The 20,645-nt window shown below is 57.0% G+C and overlaps 3 protein-coding genes across 20 annotated transcripts; 1 reads left to right on the top strand and 2 right to left on the bottom strand.

Moving 5' to 3' along the window:
* Window positions 1-2,351: 2,351 nt before the first annotated feature.
* LOC146403171 (uncharacterized) lies at window positions 2,352-7,925 on the bottom strand. Of its 2 annotated transcripts, XM_084955566.1 has the most exons (4): window positions 6,948-7,925; window positions 4,911-4,999; window positions 3,255-3,305; window positions 2,352-2,448 (listed from the first exon to the last, which is right to left on the bottom strand). In XM_084955566.1, exon 1 carries the CDS (start codon window positions 7,610-7,612, stop codon window positions 7,043-7,045), a length of 570 nt encoding a protein of 189 aa, XP_084811692.1. In that variant the 5' UTR covers window positions 7,613-7,925; the 3' UTR covers window positions 2,352-2,448; window positions 3,255-3,305; window positions 4,911-4,999; window positions 6,948-7,042. The 2 variants fall into 2 exon arrangements, with proteins under 2 accessions (XP_084811692.1, XP_084811693.1); XM_084955567.1 differs by lacking the exon at window positions 4,911-4,999.
* Window positions 7,587-10,996, top strand: C1QL4 (complement C1q like 4). The gene is made up of 2 exons (XM_003126109.5): window positions 7,587-8,123; window positions 10,141-10,996. The coding sequence occupies exons 1-2, from the start codon at window positions 7,587-7,589 to the stop codon at window positions 10,318-10,320; spliced, it is 717 nt and encodes a 238-aa protein (XP_003126157.1). The 3' UTR covers window positions 10,321-10,996.
* A 625-nt stretch (window positions 10,997-11,621) lies between these two features.
* Window positions 11,622-18,578, bottom strand: TROAP (trophinin associated protein). 17 transcript variants are annotated; one of them, XM_084955560.1, is made up of 15 exons: window positions 18,482-18,578; window positions 18,078-18,232; window positions 17,767-17,953; window positions 16,791-16,948; window positions 16,554-16,691; window positions 16,282-16,364; window positions 15,761-15,813; window positions 15,159-15,301; window positions 13,851-13,967; window positions 13,682-13,765; window positions 13,508-13,567; window positions 13,137-13,274; window positions 12,396-12,984; window positions 11,945-12,138; window positions 11,622-11,782 (listed from the first exon to the last, which is right to left on the bottom strand). In XM_084955560.1, exons 2-15 carry the CDS (start codon window positions 18,219-18,221, stop codon window positions 11,735-11,737), a joined length of 2,136 nt encoding a protein of 711 aa, XP_084811686.1. In that variant the 5' UTR covers window positions 18,222-18,232; window positions 18,482-18,578; the 3' UTR covers window positions 11,622-11,734. The 17 variants fall into 17 exon arrangements, with proteins under 17 accessions (XP_084811686.1, XP_084811690.1, XP_084811689.1 ...); XM_084955564.1 differs by having other exon boundaries at window positions 15,761-15,816; window positions 16,282-16,351; XM_084955563.1 differs by having other exon boundaries at window positions 16,282-16,351.
* Between the last annotated feature and the right edge of the window lie 2,067 nt (window positions 18,579-20,645).

The raw sequence follows: 20,645 nt of genomic DNA, 5'->3' as shown, positions 1-20,645 counted from the left end.
TGTATTTTGAGAGTGGGGAAGGGGGGTGGAGACAAAGCCAGGTGAAAAGAGAGGAGAGGACTTAGAATATAATTCACATTGTCCTTCCAAGGTGTCAACCAGAAACTGAACTTGAAATCCAAAAGGTAAGAGTCCTTGAAGCCACTAGCCCAGGCCCCAAAGTGGTGGTCTCTCTTGGAGGTCTGATGGTCGGCCCCTTCCCTTCCTGAAATCTCCCTCATCCTCTCTGTCCACCACTAGCTGGAGGAAGCCAGATGGGTTAGAGATTGCATCTTATATTAGAGACTATATGTAAGGGAGGCTGGGTGTATGTGTGTGTATATATGTGAACTATGGAAAACTCTGGTAAATAAACACATCCTTCCTCAGGACCTAGCAACTGGGTCTCTGGACTTTGGAAAAAGCAACTGCTACTTTCAGGAAGCTTGGGAAAGGGATGATGTTTGAGATGGAGGTGGTGGAAGGGAGCGGTTGTCCAAACCAGCATCCTTGCAGTTAATATCTATCGCCCCCACCCCAGTCGCACACCTCAGCTGTCACCATGCACACTCCTGTTTCCTACAGAATTGGAGACAGATGACAGCAGGGGGGGTTGCACAGATACGCAGGGAAAGGTGGCAGCTCATCCTCAGATACACGCGGCACACACCTCCACTGTCAAAGTCAGGCCAACACATCCCTTACATTGACACACACAGTAACTGATCCCTACACGAGACCCACATCCATCAATCCCTGTCACACACCACCTCTGTGTGTATAGACAATTCCTCCCAGGTCGGGGCGAAGGGCCTAGTCTTCAGGCCTGTCTATACCATTTCTTGACATCTTAGACTTTCAATCACCTAACCTGGGCAGAGGGCTTAGGTCCCCGTCCCTGCTCCCCAAATTCTGTAGCCAGGGCCAGCCTGGACAGCTAAAAGGCTGAGCTCAAGTTTGTCAAGTACCAGGGTTGAGGCGAAGAACTGGGAGCTGACCAGGCAGTGGGGTTGTTACATGCCTCCCTTATTCTCTCTCCTGCCTCTTTCCCGGCACGTCCACTCGAGGCCCGGGCGGCCCGCCGCCCGCCTGTCAGTCGAGTAATGAATGCGCGCTCCGGGCCCCGGGCCCCCCCGGAGTCGTTCATCACTGCCAGTACCGCCCACCTCTCTGCAGCCCGCCGGGAGGGCTAAGCGGTCCAGGCGGCGAGAGCCCCTCTCCCCCCACCTCCACTACTAATTGTCAGATTGAGATGTTGATTTGTCAAATGGGAGCTAGCGCCAAAGAATCCGCAGTAAAACCTGGACTCCTTGAACTCCTTTTGGGCTCGCCTAGTCTTGGAGCTTTTCTGGATTTGATGTGCTTGGGTTGGATTTCACTTAGGAGATCCGGAAATAGAAGCGCAGTATCATTTGATTCCAAAAGGAGGCGCACCAGGCTACAGACCCCAAAGGGGGCTCGTCCTGGGGCTCGGTTGCTCTTCTGCAGACCCGAGGTCCTGGGGCTTCTTCCCGCAGCCTCCCAGCAGGGGGCGCGTAGGCCACCATCCTCCTCTCCCCTGCAGCTAGAGTCCCCGCTTCCGCACTGGAAGCCCCCAGGCAGTCGTCCCCAAGTCCGCATTCAGGAATCGCCGGGAGCCATGTCCCGCCCTCTCCTCCGGGTGCCTCCGGCCTCCCGCAGTCCTCCATTCTCCCGCAGGAGGCGCCCCTGGTGCAGGTCAGCTTGCCCTGCCCTAAGCGCCTAGGCTGCAGTCCCACCTCCGCCCTCCCCCGCCCCCGCCCCGAGCTCCCCCGCGGCCGGCTGAGTGACGGGCGGCCGGTGATTATGCGGAGGGGGAGCGGGGTGCGCCGCGGGCGGCAGCGCTGACCCTTCACATTTCCGATCCGCCGGGACCCTCATCCATCCGAAGCTGCTCTTTGTCTGGCCGCCTAATTGCCGGCGGACAGGATGGATGGCGGGACCGACAGCCGCGGAATCCCTAATAAAGGCCGCGGCCGCCGGGGAGGGAGCGCGGGAAGGAGGGGGAGAAAGAAGGAAGGGATGGAAGGAGGCGGGAGGAAGCACCGGGCCACGGCCGCCGGCTCAGAGCCGCTACGCGCAGCGCACATGGGAGCCAGATTCTCCTGGGGTGAGGGACCAGGAGTCCCAGGTCGACCTGGGTCAGGGCGCAGAGGATGTGGAGTTTGTGAAATCTCCGGCTCTTTGGAGAAGAGGAAAGGGCCTGGGGCCCTGGGCAGAAAGCATCCTAGGGCCGACCTCGTTCAATCAGATGAGCCTTCGAAGATTCCAGCTTGGCCCTGCCTCCTGAGCGCCTGGCTCACGGCAGCCAGAGCCCCGCCCTCGGGTCCCCGCGCCACCCCTCCTCTGCTCACCTGTCGGTCTCCCAGCGCGAGATCCAATATCCCGGCGGAGAAATGAGGGGTCTGACAGCTGTCTGTGCGGTCGCTCGCCACATTTCACTAACTGAGGCTGGAGCAGGTGGAAGGTGGGGACGAGGGGAGGGCAAAAGGAGGTGGAGAGAGAGGCCAGGGCGAGGAGCCACACCTGGCCAGGGGTCAAGGGCTGCGGAAGTAAGTCGGCGCGATCTGGCCTGACAGATTCCTTGGGAGCAGTCTCTACCCCTTCTCTGGGGAGCCTGGAGCCTGTTAGCCTCGCCGGCTCTGGCGGCGGCCCTTTGAACCTCAGAAGGCACGGAGCCGCAGTGCCAGGGGATCCGTGCGGCGGATGAGGGGAGGAGGCCCTGGGCTCCGCGGCGTCCTTGCCCTCTCGCCCCTCGAGGAGGCCTGTCGACCCTTTTTGCGACAGAGGGCAAAGGGCAGGCGGGCTCTTGGGCCGCAACTGTTTTCCCACCGGTGGTGGGAGGAGAGCCGTCCTCACAACTCAGCTTTCCTGCCTTTCAAGCCCCTTTTGACGCTCCCCCCACACCCCGCCCCGCTGGCTTCGTTTCCTTCTCTCCCCCACCCCCTTCTCTTCCCTTTCCTCTCCTCTTCTGACTGAGCTGCTCTCTTCCGCAGCTGACTTCAGCGACCACCACTAGCTAACAACTGAGCACCTGTTGGGTTTCAGCGCTGCGGGTGAGGGATGGGGGAGCCCAGGCCCTGCCCTGTTGGCCTCACACACTCAGGGCTCCCCTGAGACGCGTTCAAATCTCTCTCCCCATCCCTGTCCTCCCTCTCTCATCCTTCCACTGCCTCGGGTGGCATTTCTCTCTCTTCTCCAGGGCAGTGAGAAACAACCCAGGATATCAGAACACTTGTTTTAGGGTTGTCACTTACTTGGTGACACAGGACAAGCCATTTCTCCTTTCTGGACCTCAGTTCCCTCATCTGTAAAATGCAGACCATATAGTGACCTCTCAGGGGTGCAGCGAGGATGCGATGCGAACCTGCAGGTACAATCTCTAAAACACTGTGAGCATTCAATACTGGCATTTCCCTTTCCATGTTATTCCCTGTCCTTTCAGGTGGGCAATTTTCCTTTCTCTTCATACCAGGGGTCTGGTACCAGGCAACCTAGGTTGCTTCCAGTTCTGTGAGGTCTTACAAGAGGGAGCTGAAAGCCAGAGTGTGTGCAGGGGTGGAGGGGGCGGGCGGAAGCCAGGGCGGTGAATGAGAATCCTAAGGTGGAGAGACCTGAAAGGGGAGAAAGGAGACAGTGCAGGGGGCGGGGAGGGAAAGGTGTTTCCTTAGATCTTAAGGTTAACGTCAGCCAGCTGTTTCCTCTTTTGGACGAAGAAACTGAGGCTCGAGGAGGTTATGCTGCAAGCAACAGGGGCAGATCCCACTGCCAGGATCTTTGTTCCCATGAGTCCTCTATCACTCACTTCCTCACCCCCTTTCTTCTCTTGAAGTGGTCTGGGTCAGGAGGGTGGAAGAAGGAACAAAAAGAGAAAAACTTCAAGGAGCCAAGACCTTTCCGCTAGGCTTCATAAAATTTTAACAAGCAAACTTCCTCAGAGTAGAAGGCACACATGACATGCAAATAATATGCTAATCACATGCTAATCTAAAGTCTGGACCTTAGAACACTGACACACACCTGGCCTGGTTGTAAGTGCTGGGGGGGAAATTCTTGGGAGACCCCTCAGTTCCAGGACAGGATAGGTGGGGATAGGTTCCATTTAGAGTAAAAGGTTATGAAGTTAGGATTCATTTTAGGATTGGAGAGGAGTCGAGTGTTTACTTTGGGATTAGAGTTGGGGTTAGCGCAGAGTCAAGGGCGGAAGATAAGCAGGATTCAGACTGGGTTGTGCTTTTTTAAAAAGGGGAGACTGGGGGACTCAAAGTTCCTCTCCTCTCCCCTCCTCTCCTCCCCATCAGCCTTGTCCACACCTCCACTGCCCATTCTACCTCCTGCACCACTATGTCCTCCTTCCCATTCCCAACCACCCTACCTCCCTGGGATCTCCCTGTTTGGCTCTCCAAGGAGCTCTGGGTAAATTGTCCCAGACCCCAGCCTGGGCCCCAGCATTTCCTCTTGAGCCCAGACACTTGGCTTCTGGCCCCTGGAGGACTAGCTGGCCTTGACCCTACCCAGGTCCCTCCTCGGCAGACTGTGACAGCTGCAGGGGAAGCAATAAGGACCTGGTGAGCTGGCAGCTTCATTCCAGAGCATGGGGAAAGAGCAACAGAACATGAATAAATTCATGGAGCTGGCCCCTCGGCTCCCTGCAAGCCAAGCCTGCTTCCCCCACCACACACACCCGCTGCCGCCTGCAGCCCTGCTGGTCACCAAAGCTCACAGCCTGGGCTGGGCGTGAGAGAAGGGACGCTCCCGAGAGAAGAGGGCTGGGACCTGAAGGGGGCTGAGCTGAAGGGCTCAAAAAGAGGGCCTTGGTGAGTAGGAGAGAGGGGTGAGGAGCCGGGCTGAGCAGAGAGGGTCTTTAGTGAGTGGGGTGGCGGGAGGAGTGGGAGGGAGAGGGGTGGCAGGACCTGGAGTGGATGGGGCTTGAGGATCGGGCAGGGGAAGCCGGCGTGAGCCCTGGCCTGCTCTCTCCTCTCTGATCCATCCATCATCCAGCCTGGGGGAGCAGATTCAGAATTAGACATGCACGGGGCCGACATGGCCCTCAGCCCCCCGAGGAAGACAAATGGCGACAAAGACCTTGAATAAAATTTGTATTTATGGTTGGAGGAGGCCCCTCCCCCACTGACTGCCAATCCTTTCTCTCCCAACCCTTTCAAGCATGTAGGGCCCTCCCTCCATACAGGCCCAGCCTCAGCAACCTCTTTCTTCCGGCACCATTATGGGCCGGGAGGTGCAGGGAAGGGGTACAGGAAACAAGAGATGCGGAAATGACCTTGCACCCAATAATTATGCCCTGATGTGCCCTGTGCCCTCCGTTTTACAAATGCACTCTTGTATATTAACCATACTGGCTTATTCTAGTCCTTTGCAGCTATCCACCTCCAGGTCTCCTAATACCCCACTTTTGCCAGTTCTTGAACCCTTTCTCCAAGCCCCTGGTCCTAGGGTGCCTGGGAGCAAGAAATGTCCCCCAGAGGGGTGAGACCCTGAGGAAGGATGTGTCTAAGCTCAGGTTCCTCCTGGTCACCGGAATGACAGAGGCAGTCACCTCTCACAGGAGGATGCCGAGCCCCGAATCCCGCCTTTTAGTTACAGTCCTTTGCATAACCAATTTTAAATCCCCCCCCCAAATATTTACTATGTGGGGTCCAACTTCTCTGGGTTTCCATCTGACTACAGACTTTTGAGGAAGGGGGAAGGGGCAGAGATCCTGGGGCTGGACAAGGGCTGGGACCAGGGCTGCTTTCTGACTCTTTCTCCCCAGTAAACTCTCTACTCTTCAGTCCTGGGCTAGGAGAGATGACACTCGTGGGGCCCCATATGTAAGGACTAAAGAGGAAGACAAATGTAAAACAGCCCTCACACGAACACACACAAAGACAACACACAATCCACAATCCCACTCACCCAGGGACACACAAGGCCAGGTCCCATGGACACGTCCACACTTGCCAGCACACTGTCACAATGCACAGGCCCAGAGCCTGCCACTCGGCTCCCAGAAGCGCCCCGCCTCCACGTCTTCCCCACAGTTGATATGTCACATTGGAGTCCGAACACGGACCTGGGTGTCTCTCTGCAGCGCGCCATTTACATTTCTCTCTCGATCTGTCAACCTGTCTTGTCTCCCGTCTCTCTCTCTCCATCTCTGTCTCTCCCTCTCCCCCTCTGGGGCTGTCAGTTAGTCTCTTTTCCAAGCTTTGTCTCTGTCTCTGTGTCTCTATGTGGCTTTCTGTCTCTTTGATTTCTCTGTAGCTCCTTCTCTGCTCTCCTGTCAGTTTCCTGCTCGCTCCCCGAGGCTGGTCTATTTTCTCGTTCTCTCTGTTCCCTCGCTCTCTCGATTGCTCCGCGCCCCCCGCCCCCCAACATTGGGGGCCCGAGCATAGGGGTCCCTGGAGATGTTCCTTTTCCAGTTCAGACCGACACCAACCCGTTGAACCCTTTACCATATGTTATTCAGTCATGGGCAGTGAGGGGCGTGCGGTGGCAAATTTCTGGGTTTTTTCCTAGCCTTTTTTGTTTGTGGGATTTTTTTTTTTTTCTTTTGGGGATGGGGTAGGGAGGGCGCTTTTTCACTCTGGCCTCCACCTCTGCTGTGTGCGTGTATGTGTGTGTCTCAACCCCTTTTTATCCCATTGCTGTTTTCTGGCCTCCTCCGGGCTCTGAGAAACTCAGGGTAGAGGGTGAAAGTAAAGATAGGGTGGGCGCAGTGAATCCGAGCAAAATTGGCTTAGAGCCGGGCAGGAACCGAGAGGCTGGGGGGACGCGGGTGGAGGCCGCTGCCTGCCCCGCCTCCGCGCTTCCCGCTCTGGACGCCAGGGGTCGCTCCGCCCCCCGGCCGCTTATAGCGGCTCCCGCCGCGCGGCGGCTCACACCACCCGCACTGCCGCCCCGGGAGGGAGGGGAGGAAGGTTAGGGACGCGGAGAGGGAGAGTGCTAACCGGAGAGAGACGCGGGGCCAGGGCTCCAGCAGGGGCTGGGGCCGCGGCTGGGGTAGAAAGGTGGGTCAGGGCTCGCCGAGAGCCAGAGCGCCAACCTACGAGGAGGTCGCGTCCGGTGAGCGCCACCCGCACCGCAGAGCCCGGGACGTCCAGAGAGCCGAGAGTAGTCCGAGCTCCGGCCGGGAGCGATCCGTCTGGGTAGCCGAGAACCTAGGCGCCGCCATCCTTGAGAAAGCAGCTGTCCGGAGAGCAGGCATCCCAGATCTGTAAGAAACCAGCCGTCCGAGGAGCCGCGGATTGCAGGCGCCCAGGACCATTAGACCGAGAGGGTAACAGAGGACCACGGACTCTGAACCGTCGCGAGCTGCCCCTGGCCCAACCCACGGGGGAACCTCCGCCTTGACGGAAGGTTTGGGAAACAGCACCGCTGAAGCGGGAGCCCGCCGGGGCGGGGGGGCCGGGCGCAGCCGTCGGGGGGCTCCCGATCCAGGCCCGAGCCCGGCCACCGCCTCCGGGGCCCGCGGAGAGCCCCGGGCCTCCGCCGCCATTGCGCCCAAGAGTGAGGAGGATCTGCTGGCCCTGGCCGCGTCGCGGCTGAGCCGCCGCAAGCGGGTGGCGGGCGCGGCCGTCGGGGTGGCCATGGTGCTGCTGCTGCTGGTGGCCATTCCGCTGCTAGTGCACAGCTCCCGCGGGCCAGCGCACTACGAGATGCTGGGTCGCTGCCGCATGGTGTGCGACCCGCATGGGCAGCGAGGTCCAGGACCCGACGGCGCGCCCGCCTCCGTGCCCCCCTTCCCTCCGGGCGCCAAGGGGGAGATGGGCCGGCGCGGGAAGGCAGGTCTGCGAGGGCCCCCGGGACCACCAGGTCCCAGAGGACCTCCAGGAGAGCCGGGCAGGCCGGGTCCCCCGGGCCCTCCCGGCCCAGGCCCCGGCGGGGTGGCGCCCCCTGCGGGCTATGTGCCTCGAATAGCCTTCTATGCGGGCCTTCGGCGACCCCACGAGGGTTATGAGGTGCTGCGATTCGACGACGTAGTGACCAACGTGGGCAACGCTTATGAGGCGGCCAGTGGCAAGTTCACCTGCCCCATGCCGGGTGTCTACTTCTTCGCTTACCATGTGCTCATGCGTGGCGGTGACGGCACCAGCATGTGGGCCGACCTGATGAAGAATGGACAGGTGAGATGCCTCTCCCCAGCCCCAGACTGGGTGGCTTTCTAAATCTCCCCGCGTTCCTTACACTACCGGGCCTCTCCCCTAATCAGCGTCACTACCAGCAAGAAAGCCAGGTGGCCAAGAACTTAGAAACCACTTCCTTTAGTCAAAAAAGAATTAGGGGCGGAAGAAAGGAAAATGACCTGCCCAGAGGCTCGTGGGACTTTAGGAATGGTGTCAGAATTCAAACTCAGAGCTTACTGTATCTGCAGTTGCTACCTCACGCTTCCACCTTAGGCAGCTATGCACCAAACCTCTTTGGTATCTCATCCTGCCAATTAGCCTCTTTTTCTTGCTGTCTTGGACAACCCTCCTGGCCTTTGGGTTCTGGCTCCTTCGAATTAGCGTGGAATCCGGGTTTCAGGCAGTGGGCCGTTGGTAGCTGTTCCCTTGTGGGGAGATTAAGCTTGGATTTTCGAGGATAAGGTAAAAAAGGAAGGAAACACGCGCTCATTTTTCGGGCAACTCTGTTGCTAGTCCCAGGGCCTGCGGCTAATTCTAGAGTGGGCCTTACCCTCAGCTAAGACTGAGTCAGTGGGCAGAGATGGGAAATGTGGCAGCTCAGGGGCCACCCAGGTGGCTTGTGGGAACGAATTTGGGAGAAGGAAAGAGGAAACACACAGATAAAGCAGAAGCTTTGGACCCGGGCCTGGTTCCTGCCTCTGTGGCCAGAGTCGGGGTCGCTGCTGCTTTAGCTTGAGAGAAAAGCCCCAAAGACTCAGCTCAAGATCTGGGACACAGTAGAGGAATTGAGAAGCCCCAGGGAGTGGAGGTGGGGAAAGGTGCCTGGGCCACAGGGTGTAAGGTTAGGGTTGAACTGTGACCTCTGAATGCCCCACAGATGGGGTGGTCTGACTGTGGCACATCAGGCCTGCTCATCCCAGTTGTCCCAACCGGTGTCTTGCCACCCCCGCAGCACCCTCCCGCTTCTCCAAGACCCACAGTCACTGTATTGGGGTCTCCTCCCAGCAGGGCCGCCCCAGGAACCCAGGGGAAGGGAGAGAGTGCATGTGTGTAAGACAGTGAGAGTGTGTGTGCGTGATGTGAGTGTGTCTGTGGGTGCGGGGGTGAGATGTGAGAGAGTAGAGCTGCATCTACCTGCATGCGGCGCTGAGTAGGTGTGTGTGGTCTATGCAGGGTGTCTGTGGGGGGCGGGGGGGCGGAGGGGGGTGAGTGCGTATCTGGAGTGAGTCGGCTCCCGAAGGGGCGGGGGCCGCGCTGCTCCCACTTTGTATTCCGCGCTGCGGGCGCTGCGGCCCTGGGGACGGTAAATAGTGATTAGAATAATGATGAATAATTGATGAGTTAATAACCAGCCCCCGCGGGACAGGAAGAGGGGGGCTGGGGAAGGGGCTGGCGACGGGAGGCGACCAGCAGCAGCGAGGCCAGAAGGGAGGAGGGGCTACCTGTTGGGGCGGAAGGCGACCCCCACGTCGGGGCAGCAGCAGACGCTAAGAAGCGGAATCTAGAAGGGGCGCGAATACCTCCTGGCCCCTTCCCAAGGCCAGCACCGTTGCGTTCGCACAGACACGCCTGTGCTCTATCACTGGGGGAAGGGAACACAAGTTTAGGAGGTCGGAGTGGGTTCCGAATCTTAGAAATTATCCTACAGGCTCATTTTATTTTTAAAATAATGATAATAATAGTAGCAAAACCTATGTAGCGTTTCCCCTGTGCAAAGCGCTGTCCTAATACGCTTCACATGTGGTAACTCCTTTAATCCTAAAAATCTTATGAAGTAGGCTCCATTACTACCTCCCATCTTACAGCTCAAATCGAGGACCAGAGAAGGCATGAACCTTGTCCTGGCCCCAGCAGCTAGTGAATGGCGCTGTGGGCAAGGCACCTTGTCCTTCCCAGCCCCTGCAGCCTGCTACCCTCCCATCGCCTTTACAGGCCCAGCTGCACCTTTGTGGCCGACCCCCTGGTCACCGCAGCTCTGCACAGAGCATGAGTGGGTCGTTCTGTTCTGCCTTGCCAGGTCCGGGCCAGCGCTATTGCTCAGGACGCGGACCAGAACTATGACTATGCCAGCAACAGCGTCATCCTGCACCTGGATGTGGGAGATGAAGTCTTCATCAAGTTGGATGGAGGGAAGGTGCACGGCGGTAACACCAACAAATACAGCACTTTCTCTGGCTTCATCATCTACCCGGACTGAGCCAGGCCCCATCCCCCTGCACCCCTGCTCTTCGTTCACCTCCACGCCCCTCCTCACCCCCCTTCAGCTGCCCCACCCAAGGCACCACCCCGTCCTTTGAGAGCCTGGTGGTGGGCGGACCCTCCCGCTCCCAGAGGTGGCCTTAACAGGCAAGACCCCTGGCGCTCTGGGGAATAAGTGTCTGGGGAGCTGGGGAAGCCTGCGGAGGAGCAGAGAGGCTTGGTGAGGGACCACCAGCATCCGTATGCATGCCTGTGAAAGCGGGGACAGGAGAGGGGCGCAGGTTGGGACCCTCTTTTCTACCAGGAGCCAAGAAAAGTTTCACTAGCTACGGGGCATAGGCTCAGAAAGCAGAAAACAGAAGGGAAGTCCTGGCTTTGGGGGAGGGAGAAAACAGAAACAGAAGGAGCTCAACTAAGCAGGAGGCCAGGAGACACTGGGACGGGGTAGGCGCTGGTCCTTTGTCATGACGACTTCTCTGTCATCCCCTCATCTCCATTGTTAGGCTTCGGGCTCTAGCCTTGGCAGCCTTCTGTGAACTAGAGGAACCAGTGAATTCTCTCCTAGCATTTACAGCTCACCCTGTGCAGTCCCCATTTCACCCCCCCCCCATCCAGGTTAGGCCCTGGGGTTACAGCTGCTGTTGCCTCTTCCAATAAAGTGAAGTTGGAGACTGTGTGCGGCTCTTAACTTGGTGCATAGAGTGGGGAAAAGAGGCTGACCCTTGTGTCGCTCCCCTCTAGGACCCCTACCCTGCTAGCCCTTCCTGCCAGAGGCAAGGCTTTGGCTATTCCTGGCAAGGCCTGTCTCTGGGGTAGAAGCAGAGGGGAGTAGCCCAAGGTTTCTACTCTGCTACAGGGAAGGGTGTCTGCTTCGGGAGAGCTTTGAGGCCTTACACCTGTAGGGAGACACCAAGCAGAGTGACACGAACAAGGGAGGATTCTGAAGATGTGGGTCTGGCACTTCTGCTTTCTGCTGATGCAGGGGGAGGGATTGGGGAGCTCTAGGCAATGCGTGATTTGCTCACGGCTCCTGGAAGTGGCCTTGATCTCAGAGAGCAAGGAGAAAAGCAGGTCCCCAAAGGCCCACATTCACTCCTGCCCCCAACACACTCACAGAGCTGGCTGGAAAGGTGCGGAGGGCAGGAGCGGGATGGCTCAGACAGCTCCTATAGGTAAGGGAGCCTGGGGGTTCCTAAAACCCAGGGCTGGCCTGGAAGCTGGAGGACACTGCCACCGTGTGGGCAACTGGAGAATAACAGCAGGAGCTGGCCTACCTGGGACTGGAGAAGAAACACTTAAGACACTTTAGAAACTTTATTGAGTGACAAAAGGATCCTAAAACGTTGTGTAGAAAATAAATAAGGGTTAAAAGAAAGGAGCAGGTAGGACAGGAGTGGGTGGAAGAGGATGCCTCAGGATGGAGAGTCCTGTGGGGCAGCAGAACTGACTGGAATAAAACTCTGGGGAGAGAGAAGACCTTGTCACAGCCCGGCCATCCTCGAACTGTAGCCACCTCCTCCCCACTGACCTCTGTAAAGGCGCCGAGGTTGGCCCCCAGCCCCACTTCCTACTTCCCCCGGGCTGCTGTGCAGGCCTAGCTGGCTGCGGGACTGGAGGCTCACCAGGGCATCCTGCCATTCAAGCAGCGTGGCCACAGGGTTGGGGCAGACCCGGGTGAGGCCTGAGGGTGGCGCTCGGCTGGTGTAGAAGGCACACTCGTCGTCCAGGCGGGCCTCATGAAAGCAGTGGATGGCGCTCAGACATGCTCTGAGGCGCTGCCTCAGGGCCAGGGTTCGAGGGGCCAGATTGTGGGGGTCTGAGGGCCAAGGGCCATGGAGAGTTCAGGGCGGACTCTGGAGTCCTAGACTCCCACCCAACAATGCCCTTACCCACCGCCCCACCAAGAGCCAGGCCCCCTCAGGAGCCCAGGGCTGAAGGTGCAGCTCCCCCCTCCCTCCGTGGGAGAGCCCGGCTGGGGCAAGAAACAGGGGTCCACCCAGTGCAGGGCAGGCCCTGCTCCCAGGAAAGACAAGGGCCTCCTCTGTTCACACCCACTTCCAACCAACCCCTTACCTGCTTGGCCTGTTGGGGGCTTCAGAGACTGGAGCGAGTGGATAGGGGGGCTGGCACAAAGCGGGCGTTGGGAGGAGAAGGTCAAGCTGGTGGTCGCTGGAGCCCGCTGACCGCAGGAGGGCTGCAGGCTGGACTCTGGACTTTGGGGAGCCCTCTCCGTCTCTACCTTAGGGGAGGGCTCTGCGGGCCTTGTCTGCCCCAGGGGGCAGGCCTGAAGGGGTCTAGGTGCTCCGGGAGGGCAGGGCTCTAACACCTCGAGCTGTTCCTGGGTGGAGGGTTCTGATATCCCAGGTTCCCTCCTAGGGCATGACTCTGGGGGCCCTGGCTCTGCTTCCGGGCAGGGCTCTGGTTCCTCCCCACACGCCTCTAGGAGGCAGGGCTCTGGCATCGCAGAGGGATGCAACGGTCTGGGAGGCTGAAAAGCCCCAGAATTATTACTCTCTGGGGCATTCAGAGTTCTAGAAATCTCAGCCAGCAGGGGCTGAAGTTCAGCCATATCCAGAGAGGAGCCTCCATTAAGGGGGGCACACTGGCCCCCCGCCAGCCCCTCTACCTCCTGTCGCAAAAGCTGTTGCAGGATACTGATGCGCTGTGGGAAGGAGAGAGCACCCCAGTGTGATGTCAAGATGTGGGTGCAAGTCTCGCACCCACACTTGTCCCATTCCCACACAACCCCTTTGTCTGACGCTCAGTCCCGTCACTGCCCATCAGGCATCAAAGCCGTTACCCACGCTGGCTCACCTGCATCTTTATCTCCTGGAGGCTGGGGGTTCTGCTGGGGTGGGGTCCACAAGGAGTTGACACGGGGGGTGGCTTCCCGGGCCCCTCCTGCAACCTCATACAACTCTCCTGGTCAAATAAGCGGACTGCAATCTGCTCCTGCCACATGGGAGGAGAGGGGCCACGTGAGGAAGCCCGGCTGGGGTAGGAAGAAGGCTCGTTTGAGTCCCACCCTCCTGAGGAAGAGATCGGGTCCTTGACTGAGAGGCCCTTGACGTGGATCAGGAGGGTGGCAGAGAAGCAGGGAGAATGGAGCCCGCCTGCCTCAAAATTGCTGGGCCTCAGCCGACAGGACAGAGGAATCCCAGCCCGGGGGGGTTCCTGATACTTACCCAGGGCACTGCAGGCTCTTCGGGGCAAGGCTGAGGGGAGAGGCCACTCAACCAGCGGGCCTGTGACAGAAGAGGCTGTGACTCTCCCTGCACCCACCCCCCCCCCGCCCCGCCCCGGGTCCCTTCCTCCCCCAGCCCTGGCCTGTGGCAGCCACCTCCCCTGCCCTCTCTCACCTGCTGAACTCTGGAGGCCGATGGGAGGGGTGTGAACTGGGTTTTGGGGCGGAAGGCGAGACGTCGCAACACTGAATATGAGGTCTGGGGAGAGATGGGGGTGGCTGAGCAGGGATCCCAGCCAGAGTGCTCGGCCCCTGCCCAGCCCCCAGGAGCTGTGGATACAAACTGGAACGGAGGGGCCGGGGGAGGGTACACGCTGAGCCCGTCCAAAGGGTGATGGCCGGGCGACGGCAGGTGGCACCACTCGGCCAGGGGAGGGCATCGGGCAGGAGTCACGGCCGTCCTGTGGAGAACAAGGTGAAAGAATGATTCCTCCTGCTTGGCATTGCTGTCTTGTTCTCACTCCAGCAGCCAGTGTGACTTCTTTAAGAGCTAATCAAATCATAGCACTCCCCTGTTCAATCCCATGGCTTTCCACTCATTCCACGCAAAAGCCGAGGTCTTACATTGGCCTTTAAATCCTTACCCCACCTGATCCCGATTGCTCTGACCGGATCCTCTGGCTTCACTTCCTGTCCTTCCTACTAGGCTTCAGCCTCACTAGTTGGCTGATCCTTAAATGCACCAGGCCCATTCCCTCTCTGCACCTGCAGTTCTCCGGGGCTTGGAACATTCTCCCCCCGATATCTGCAAGGCTTACGCCCTCAAACCTCTCTGCTCTTGACTTAGCCGCCCGTCCTCAGGGAGCGTGCACCGACCAGTCATCTGAAATAGCAGGACCAACCACCGCCTCCCCCTTCTCCATCCCCTTCAGTGCCTTACTTTAAAAAAAAAAAAAAAAAAAAAAAAACAGATAACTTGGGAGTTCCCGTCGTGGCACAGTGGAAATGAATCCGACTAGGAATCATGAGGTTGCGGCTTCAATCCCTGGCCTCGATCAGTGGGTTAAGGATCCAGTGTTGTGAGCCTTGGTGTAGGTCACAGATGTGGCCCGGATCTGGTGTTGCTGGGGCTGTGGTATAGGCCGGCAGCTGTAGCTTCGATTAGACCCTTAGCCTGGGAACCTCCATATGCAGTGGGTGCAGCCCTGAAAAAGCAAATAAATAAACAGATAACTTATCACCAACCGACATAGAATGTGAATTTATTTCCTGCTGTATATTCAGAACCTAAAACATTGCTTGGAATGCATTAGTTGGTCTGTAAACCCTTGTGGGGTGAAGGAGTGAACGCTTCTGACTGTCAAGTATCAGATCCGTCTCCTTCTCAGCACTGATCCGAGGCTGATATAAATACACTGCAGACTGCTGTGACCTCTCACTCCCAGGCCCCCCAGACATCTGGTCAACAGAGGCCAGTCCCACTATGGAGAGGACTGGGGTCCATCTGGGGCAAAGCAGGACCCAGCGCACATGCTGAGGCCCAGGCGGGGACTGCCTGGCTCCACCCACAATCCTCAGCGCCCCGCAGCTGGGGGATTTCCCCGTGCATCTCCTCTGCCCCCTCCCCCCACCCCAGGGGGTCCCCCTCTCACCTTGGTATGGGGTATCTCTCGGGTTTCTTTTAATGGTACTCGGGTTTCTTTTAATGGTACTCGCTGGGCCAGACCAAGGGGGCCCCCTCCTCCTTCATCTGAGTGAGTGACAATTTCGTGTTCTCCTTCAGGGAGAGAGGAAGCTAGGAGGGGACAGGAAATTGGCTGGAGTTTTTGGAACACATCGGATTCTAGAACAAGGCTTTGCACCCTCCAAAGAGGATATCCTAGTTGGACAGCCCCCGCTGCACCATGAGGGGTGGGGACCCACCGAGCATCCCCTTGGAGCCCAGCACTGTGTCAGCAATCACTCATTAACCTGAACACCCTGAGTGGGCTAGGGGTGTCGTGATGGCTCTTAGGGGCCGGGACAGAACAATGAGTGGGAGGTACATCTTGCAGGAAGTGGCGGAGAGAGGGCAGAACTAGGGGCCACCTCCTCTGACACAAGAGCAGCTGGGTCAACCTCAGGCCTATCAAGAACGTCCCTTCTTCTTGACTCCCGATCTGGCCTTCCTCCCGGCCTGCCGAGCTTTTTCTCATTTTGCTCCCTATGAGCAGCCTGCCCGCCCCTGTTCTCTCCCATCGCCGGGTGCACTCACCAGGCTGGACAGGGGTCTTCGCAAGCAATCCTGAGGCCTGGCTCACCGAAGTCCTGCTGACAATAAGGACAGCAGCTAGCCGTCACTGAGTACCAACTAGGAGCTGGGCACTGTGCTAAATGCTTCACAAACATCACCTCATGTAATTCTCATGAAACCTCAAGTGATGGTACAGACATGAGCCTCACTGGACAGATTAAAGGCAAGCTTGCACAGTCTGTAAGCGCTAGGAGTCAGGAATCAAACCCAAGTCCCATTTAGTGCCACAGCCTATGCTCTGGCCACTAAACAAGAGAGACAGCACCTCTGATTTCTGTCCCCTTCCTCCGTCCATAACCCAAAGAAACTCATGTCATACAGAGGCCTGCCTAAGGAGGCCTGAAACTTATTCCAAGGGCTCATCTTGGGCGGTCACAGGTGTCTCCCCTTCTCCCTGGGTTGGGGGGAAGGCCCCACTCTGAGGGACTCCCCCTCCATCAGACATCAGATCATTCTTTTCCAAATGACCCTCTCCTTCTCACCTGAGGCCGCCACCTGTCTCTCTTCTTAGCTCCTGGAAGCGGGGACGAGTGGAGAGGTGAGAGGGAGGTCCTGAAGGAGGGATCTGAGCCATAAGAGCAAGAGAAAAGGCAGAGCCAGAGGCAGACCCCAAACCTTCGGCCTCACCACCAACCCCATCTGCCTCCACACACCGCCTCTGGCTTGTTGCAAGGTACCTTCCCTCCCAAGGTCCAGCTTTGTCCTGGAAGGAGTTCCCAGAAGCACTAAGTATCAGCCCTTCGAGGGCACTCACCAGAGCCTCTAGTCTCTGGGGACACAAGGTCCGGCCACGAGGTCCTGGTCCCTCCAACCTTGAGAAGCAGGAAGCCCTGGCTGGGTCCAGCCGGTGGATTGGAGTTCTGGGGGCCAAATATGCAGAGGCCCGTGCATCCTAGGCCCCCAAAGAGGCTATCAGCACAGGCTTAGGATTCCTTCCTTCCTTCCTCAGCCTACCCCAGCCTCATTGCCTCCTAGCCCCCTGGCTCCTTACCTGGCCCCTCCGGATGGTGCCTCCCTGGCTCCCTCGAACCAGTACTCTCTGAGCCAGACTGGGCTGACGCCCCAGACGACAGCTCTTCACCCCCTCACCTGATAGGATGGTGGCCAAGGCTGCAGGGTCAGCCACAAACTCTACAGTCCCTGAAGCCTCTGCAAGGGAAGAGGAGAGAGAAAGGTGAGGAGGAACAGGAAGAGGGAAGGCTGAGGGGGCAGGGAGCCCCGCATGGCCACCTGGGGATGCCAGAGTGAGCCGAGAGGCTCACATATAATTGAGCTCAGCTCAGCAAATATTCACAGAACTTTACTCTGTGTTAGACACTATTCCAGGCACCAGTGCCTAGAGATGACGAAGACAAACCCCCATCCTCAACAAGCCATCATCAAACTAGAGAGGTAACAGACCCAAGCCAAAGTACGGACAGGTTATAAAAGAAGCACAGGAGTTCCGTTGTGGCGCAGTGGTTAACGAATCCGACTAGGAACCATGAGGTTGCGGATTTGCTCCCTGGCCTTGCTCAGTGGGTTAAGGATCCAGCGTTGCTGTGAGCTGTGGTGCAGGTCGCAGACCTGGCTTGTATCCCATGTTGCTGTGGCTCTGGCGTAGGCTGGTGGCTACAGCTCCGATTCGACCCCTAGCCTGGGAACCTCCATATGCCACGGGTGCCGCCCTAGAAAAGACGAAAAGACAAAAATAAATAAATAAATAAAAATAAAAGACGTACAGCAAAGCATTAGAACCACAGAGGAATTGATTGATTGTGACTGGGAGAGCTGGAAAAGGCTTTAGAAGAGATGAGAGTTTGCTGAAGGAAGGAAAGGACATCCAAGAGCAGAGAGCTTTCCAGGAGGAAGGACTAGGAATTAGAGTAAGCGGGAGACCCGGGGGGTGCAAAGCCCGCAAACCACACCGCGCTCAACCCATTCTCCCACCCAGTCAAGGAGACTGTTTTCAAGCCTCCAACAAGTACCTGTCTGGGTTGGGGGCCTAGGGTCCACATTTTGTCCCCCAGGGCTAGGCCTGAGCTCCTTCAAAGGGTTCCGGAGCTGAGTGCTCCCTACCAGTTTCTCTGATGGATCTGTTTGACGAGTGGCTTTTGGCCTGGGGCCTGCTGAGTCAACGAGGGGACGCTGAATACTGACCTTCTGCACCAATCTCTGGGGGAGGGGAAGAGAAAAAGCTGGATCTCAGCTTTGGGGTGCATTGCTGGTGTGTGCTGCCTCGTTGTAGCTGCTGCCTTCACCCGCCAACCCCCCCCCCACCCGCCCCCGGTCCCCTTACCCTTGGATCTTGGTTTTCCTGGCCCAGGGCGTAGGGTTTGACTGTGGGGAGAGGCGGGCGTCTCTGGGAGCGAACAGGAATCTTACTAGGGGTGGGAGATACACCCCGGAGGAGAGGATCCTTAGTGGCTTGGAGGGTGGTCATGACGGCTACAGCTAAGATGGAGAAGAAAGCAGGACCGGGGATCGAAGGTCAGCCAGTTCAGGAGTTAGTACCTGACATCCCTGATATTCCCACCTCCGCCCAAATCCATGCGCCCAGAAAACCTGGCTCCTGCAAGGGCGCTTTTCTGGGTGTCACCCCCTGACACTCTGAGCCTATTCTTTCGCTCTACGACCCCAAGCTGCCTCTCCTCTCTATGTTTCCCCGAAGCTTTTATCTCTTCCAAGATCCCGGTACCGCACCTCGTTCGGAACCTTTCAGGGTCGCCCCCACTTTCTCGGCTTTTTCCCCGGACTCTCTCTGCTTTTGCAGCAGGTACTTCCCCAATTTGTAAAATACGCCAAGCTCCTGATTGGCTTCTCCGTGCTCCCGCGGAGGCATTTGACGCATGTCTTAGTTGTCCAATCGCCAAGCTTCAGAGGCGGGGCCAAAAGAAGGACTAGTTGTCGAGCCGCTTTCTGGCCAGGAAAAAAAACTGACCCGACTTAACCAGCCAATCTGAGAGCGGAGCGCGGGACCGAAGGCGGGGAAAGAGGAAGGAGGAGACAGTTCTGAGGCCGGGGAAGGCGTGGAGCTCCGAGTTTGGAAGATAACGGGCGCCGTTGTACTATCGCGAGATTTCGGGACTGGTGCAGCGAGGGCCAGTCTCGTGGCATTGTGGGAAGGGCTGGCCTCCTGAATGTGGCGATTTAGTGATGTTGGGGACTGGCCGAGGCCCCTAATCCTACTCTCATCAGGGTTCCGTGTTGGGCTTTGGGGAAATGGCTGAACGTTGTGCCTGGGCAAGGAGCTGCTTCCAAATGGGCGTAGAGGGCTAGAGAGCAAACTAATAAAAATTAAACATTCTTTTTGGGGGAGCGGTTTAGGGCCGCACCCACGGCGTATGGAAGTTCTCAGGCTGGAGGTTGAATGGAGCTACAGCTGCATCTGCCATACTACGCCACAGGCACAACAACTCCAGATCCGAACCACTTCTGCAACCTACACCGCAGCTCGTGGAAAGGACGGATCTATAACCCACTGAGCGGGGCCAGGGGTCTAACCATGTTCTCATGAATACTAGACGGGTTCCTTAACGCTGAGCCACACAGGAACTTAGAAACGACCGTTTTTTCACTCAAGTTTTACGAATTGTGAGATGTGGTCTCCATTTCACAGATACGACCCGAGGCTCAAAACAGTGTCAATGGAACTCACTCAACACTACAAGCCTTGGGGACTGAGGAGCCCTGTGTCACCTGCCTGTTATTGGCAGGTAGGGGTGTGAAAATGAGGGAACCTAGAACACCCTGGTTAGAATGGAAGGGGTTAACCTCCAATGGAAGATAAGAAATGGGGAAGGAGTGCACCGGACTCTGGTAGATTCTTACTCTGACCAGTGGTTCCCGTCACACAAGCGGGGAGCCTAGAAGTTATTCTTGAATTCTTCCCCTCCCCTTCCAGTCTCTCCTTCACTCTTATTAATTTTACTTTTTAATTATCTTTGGAGTTCATTTACTTTCTTCCTCTCCATTACCTCCCCTCAATCTCACCTAGAGGATTGCAAACCCCTCCATTCTCTCTTGCTCCCCACCTTAATCCTTTTCACCTTATAGCAGCTAGAGGACGCTGTCCAAAATGCCAATCTGGTCATGTTACCACTCAAGCTCCCCATCTTCCACCACATTCCCCCTGGTTCTCTGCCTTCCTACTCCATTGCCTCTCCCAATTCCTCAACTTTCTCATGTGCCTTCTAGTCTCTGTCTAGAATACTATTTTTGCTTCCACTTTGCCTATTCATGCTTCCAAAATGATGTTCACTGTTACTTTGTTATAGAGGCCTTCCTTGAACCCTTCTACTCACAGCCCACCCTCTGAAAAAAAGATTCCTTAGTTGCATGTTCTCAAGGAACAATGTTTCTTCAGAGCATGTATCTCAGTTGTAATTGTATCAATGTGAACATAATATACTGTGTGCATTAAACTTGGTATCTCCTGCTAGACCTCCATGAAGGTGGTGACCTTTTATTTTTGGCTTACAATATATTTTCAATGCCTTGCGTTGTGCCTGGATTAAAGGTGCTCAATATTTGTTGAATGAGTCAATGGATGAATGAATAATTGATCAGATGAATACATAGAGGGATAAGGAAGACCTCTGAGAAGACGTAATGTTTGAACTTCCTCTTTAAAAGAAAAGGCAGAGTTTCCCCTGCAGCTCAAAGGGATTGGCACTCATCTCTGCAGCACCAAGGACACAAGTCCAGTCCCTGCCTGGTACAGTGGGTTAAAGGATCTGGCATTTCCACAGCTAGGCCACAACTGTGGCTCAGGTCTGATCCCTGACTTGGGAACCCCACATGCCCTGGGCGACCAAAAAATATAAAATAAAATAAAGAGAAGTCTTTTCTAGTCACTTGGAACAGT

The sequence above is a fragment of the Sus scrofa genome, chromosome 5, assembly GCF_054392235.1.
Source record: "Sus scrofa isolate SSC_HxYL_T2T_F1_AM1 chromosome 5, Sscrofa_HxYL_maternal_Yorkshire_Landrace_v2.0, whole genome shotgun sequence".
NCBI classification, from domain to species: Eukaryota; Metazoa; Chordata; class Mammalia; order Artiodactyla; family Suidae; genus Sus; species Sus scrofa.
This window is presented reverse-complemented; position numbering and strand designations above follow the sequence as displayed.

Excerpts from the sequence above, each read along its gene's own strand:
- C1QL4 (XM_003126109.5), top strand. The coding sequence starts at position 7,587 with ATGGTGCTGCTGCTGCTGGTGGCCATTCCGCTGCTAGTGCACAGCTCC. Across the intron at positions 8,124-10,140 it reads ACCTGATGAAGAATGGACAG|GTCCGGGCCAGCGCTATTGC; the intron begins GTGAGATGCCTC and ends CTGCCTTGCCAG.
- LOC146403171 (XM_084955566.1), bottom strand. The coding sequence starts at position 7,612 with ATGGCCACCAGCAGCAGCAGCACCATGGCCACCCCGACGGCCGCGCCC.
- TROAP (XM_084955551.1), bottom strand. The coding sequence starts at position 18,221 with ATGACCACCCTCCAAGCCACTAAGGATCCTCTCCTCCGGGGTGTATCT. Across the intron at positions 13,275-13,507 it reads AAGAGCCTGCAGTGCCCTGG|GAGCAGATTGCAGTCCGCTT; the intron begins GTAAGTATCAGG and ends CCCATGTGGCAG. Across the intron at positions 12,139-12,395 it reads GCCCCCAACAGGCCAAGCAG|ACCCCCACAATCTGGCCCCT; the intron begins GTAAGGGGTTGG and ends CTTGGCCCTCAG.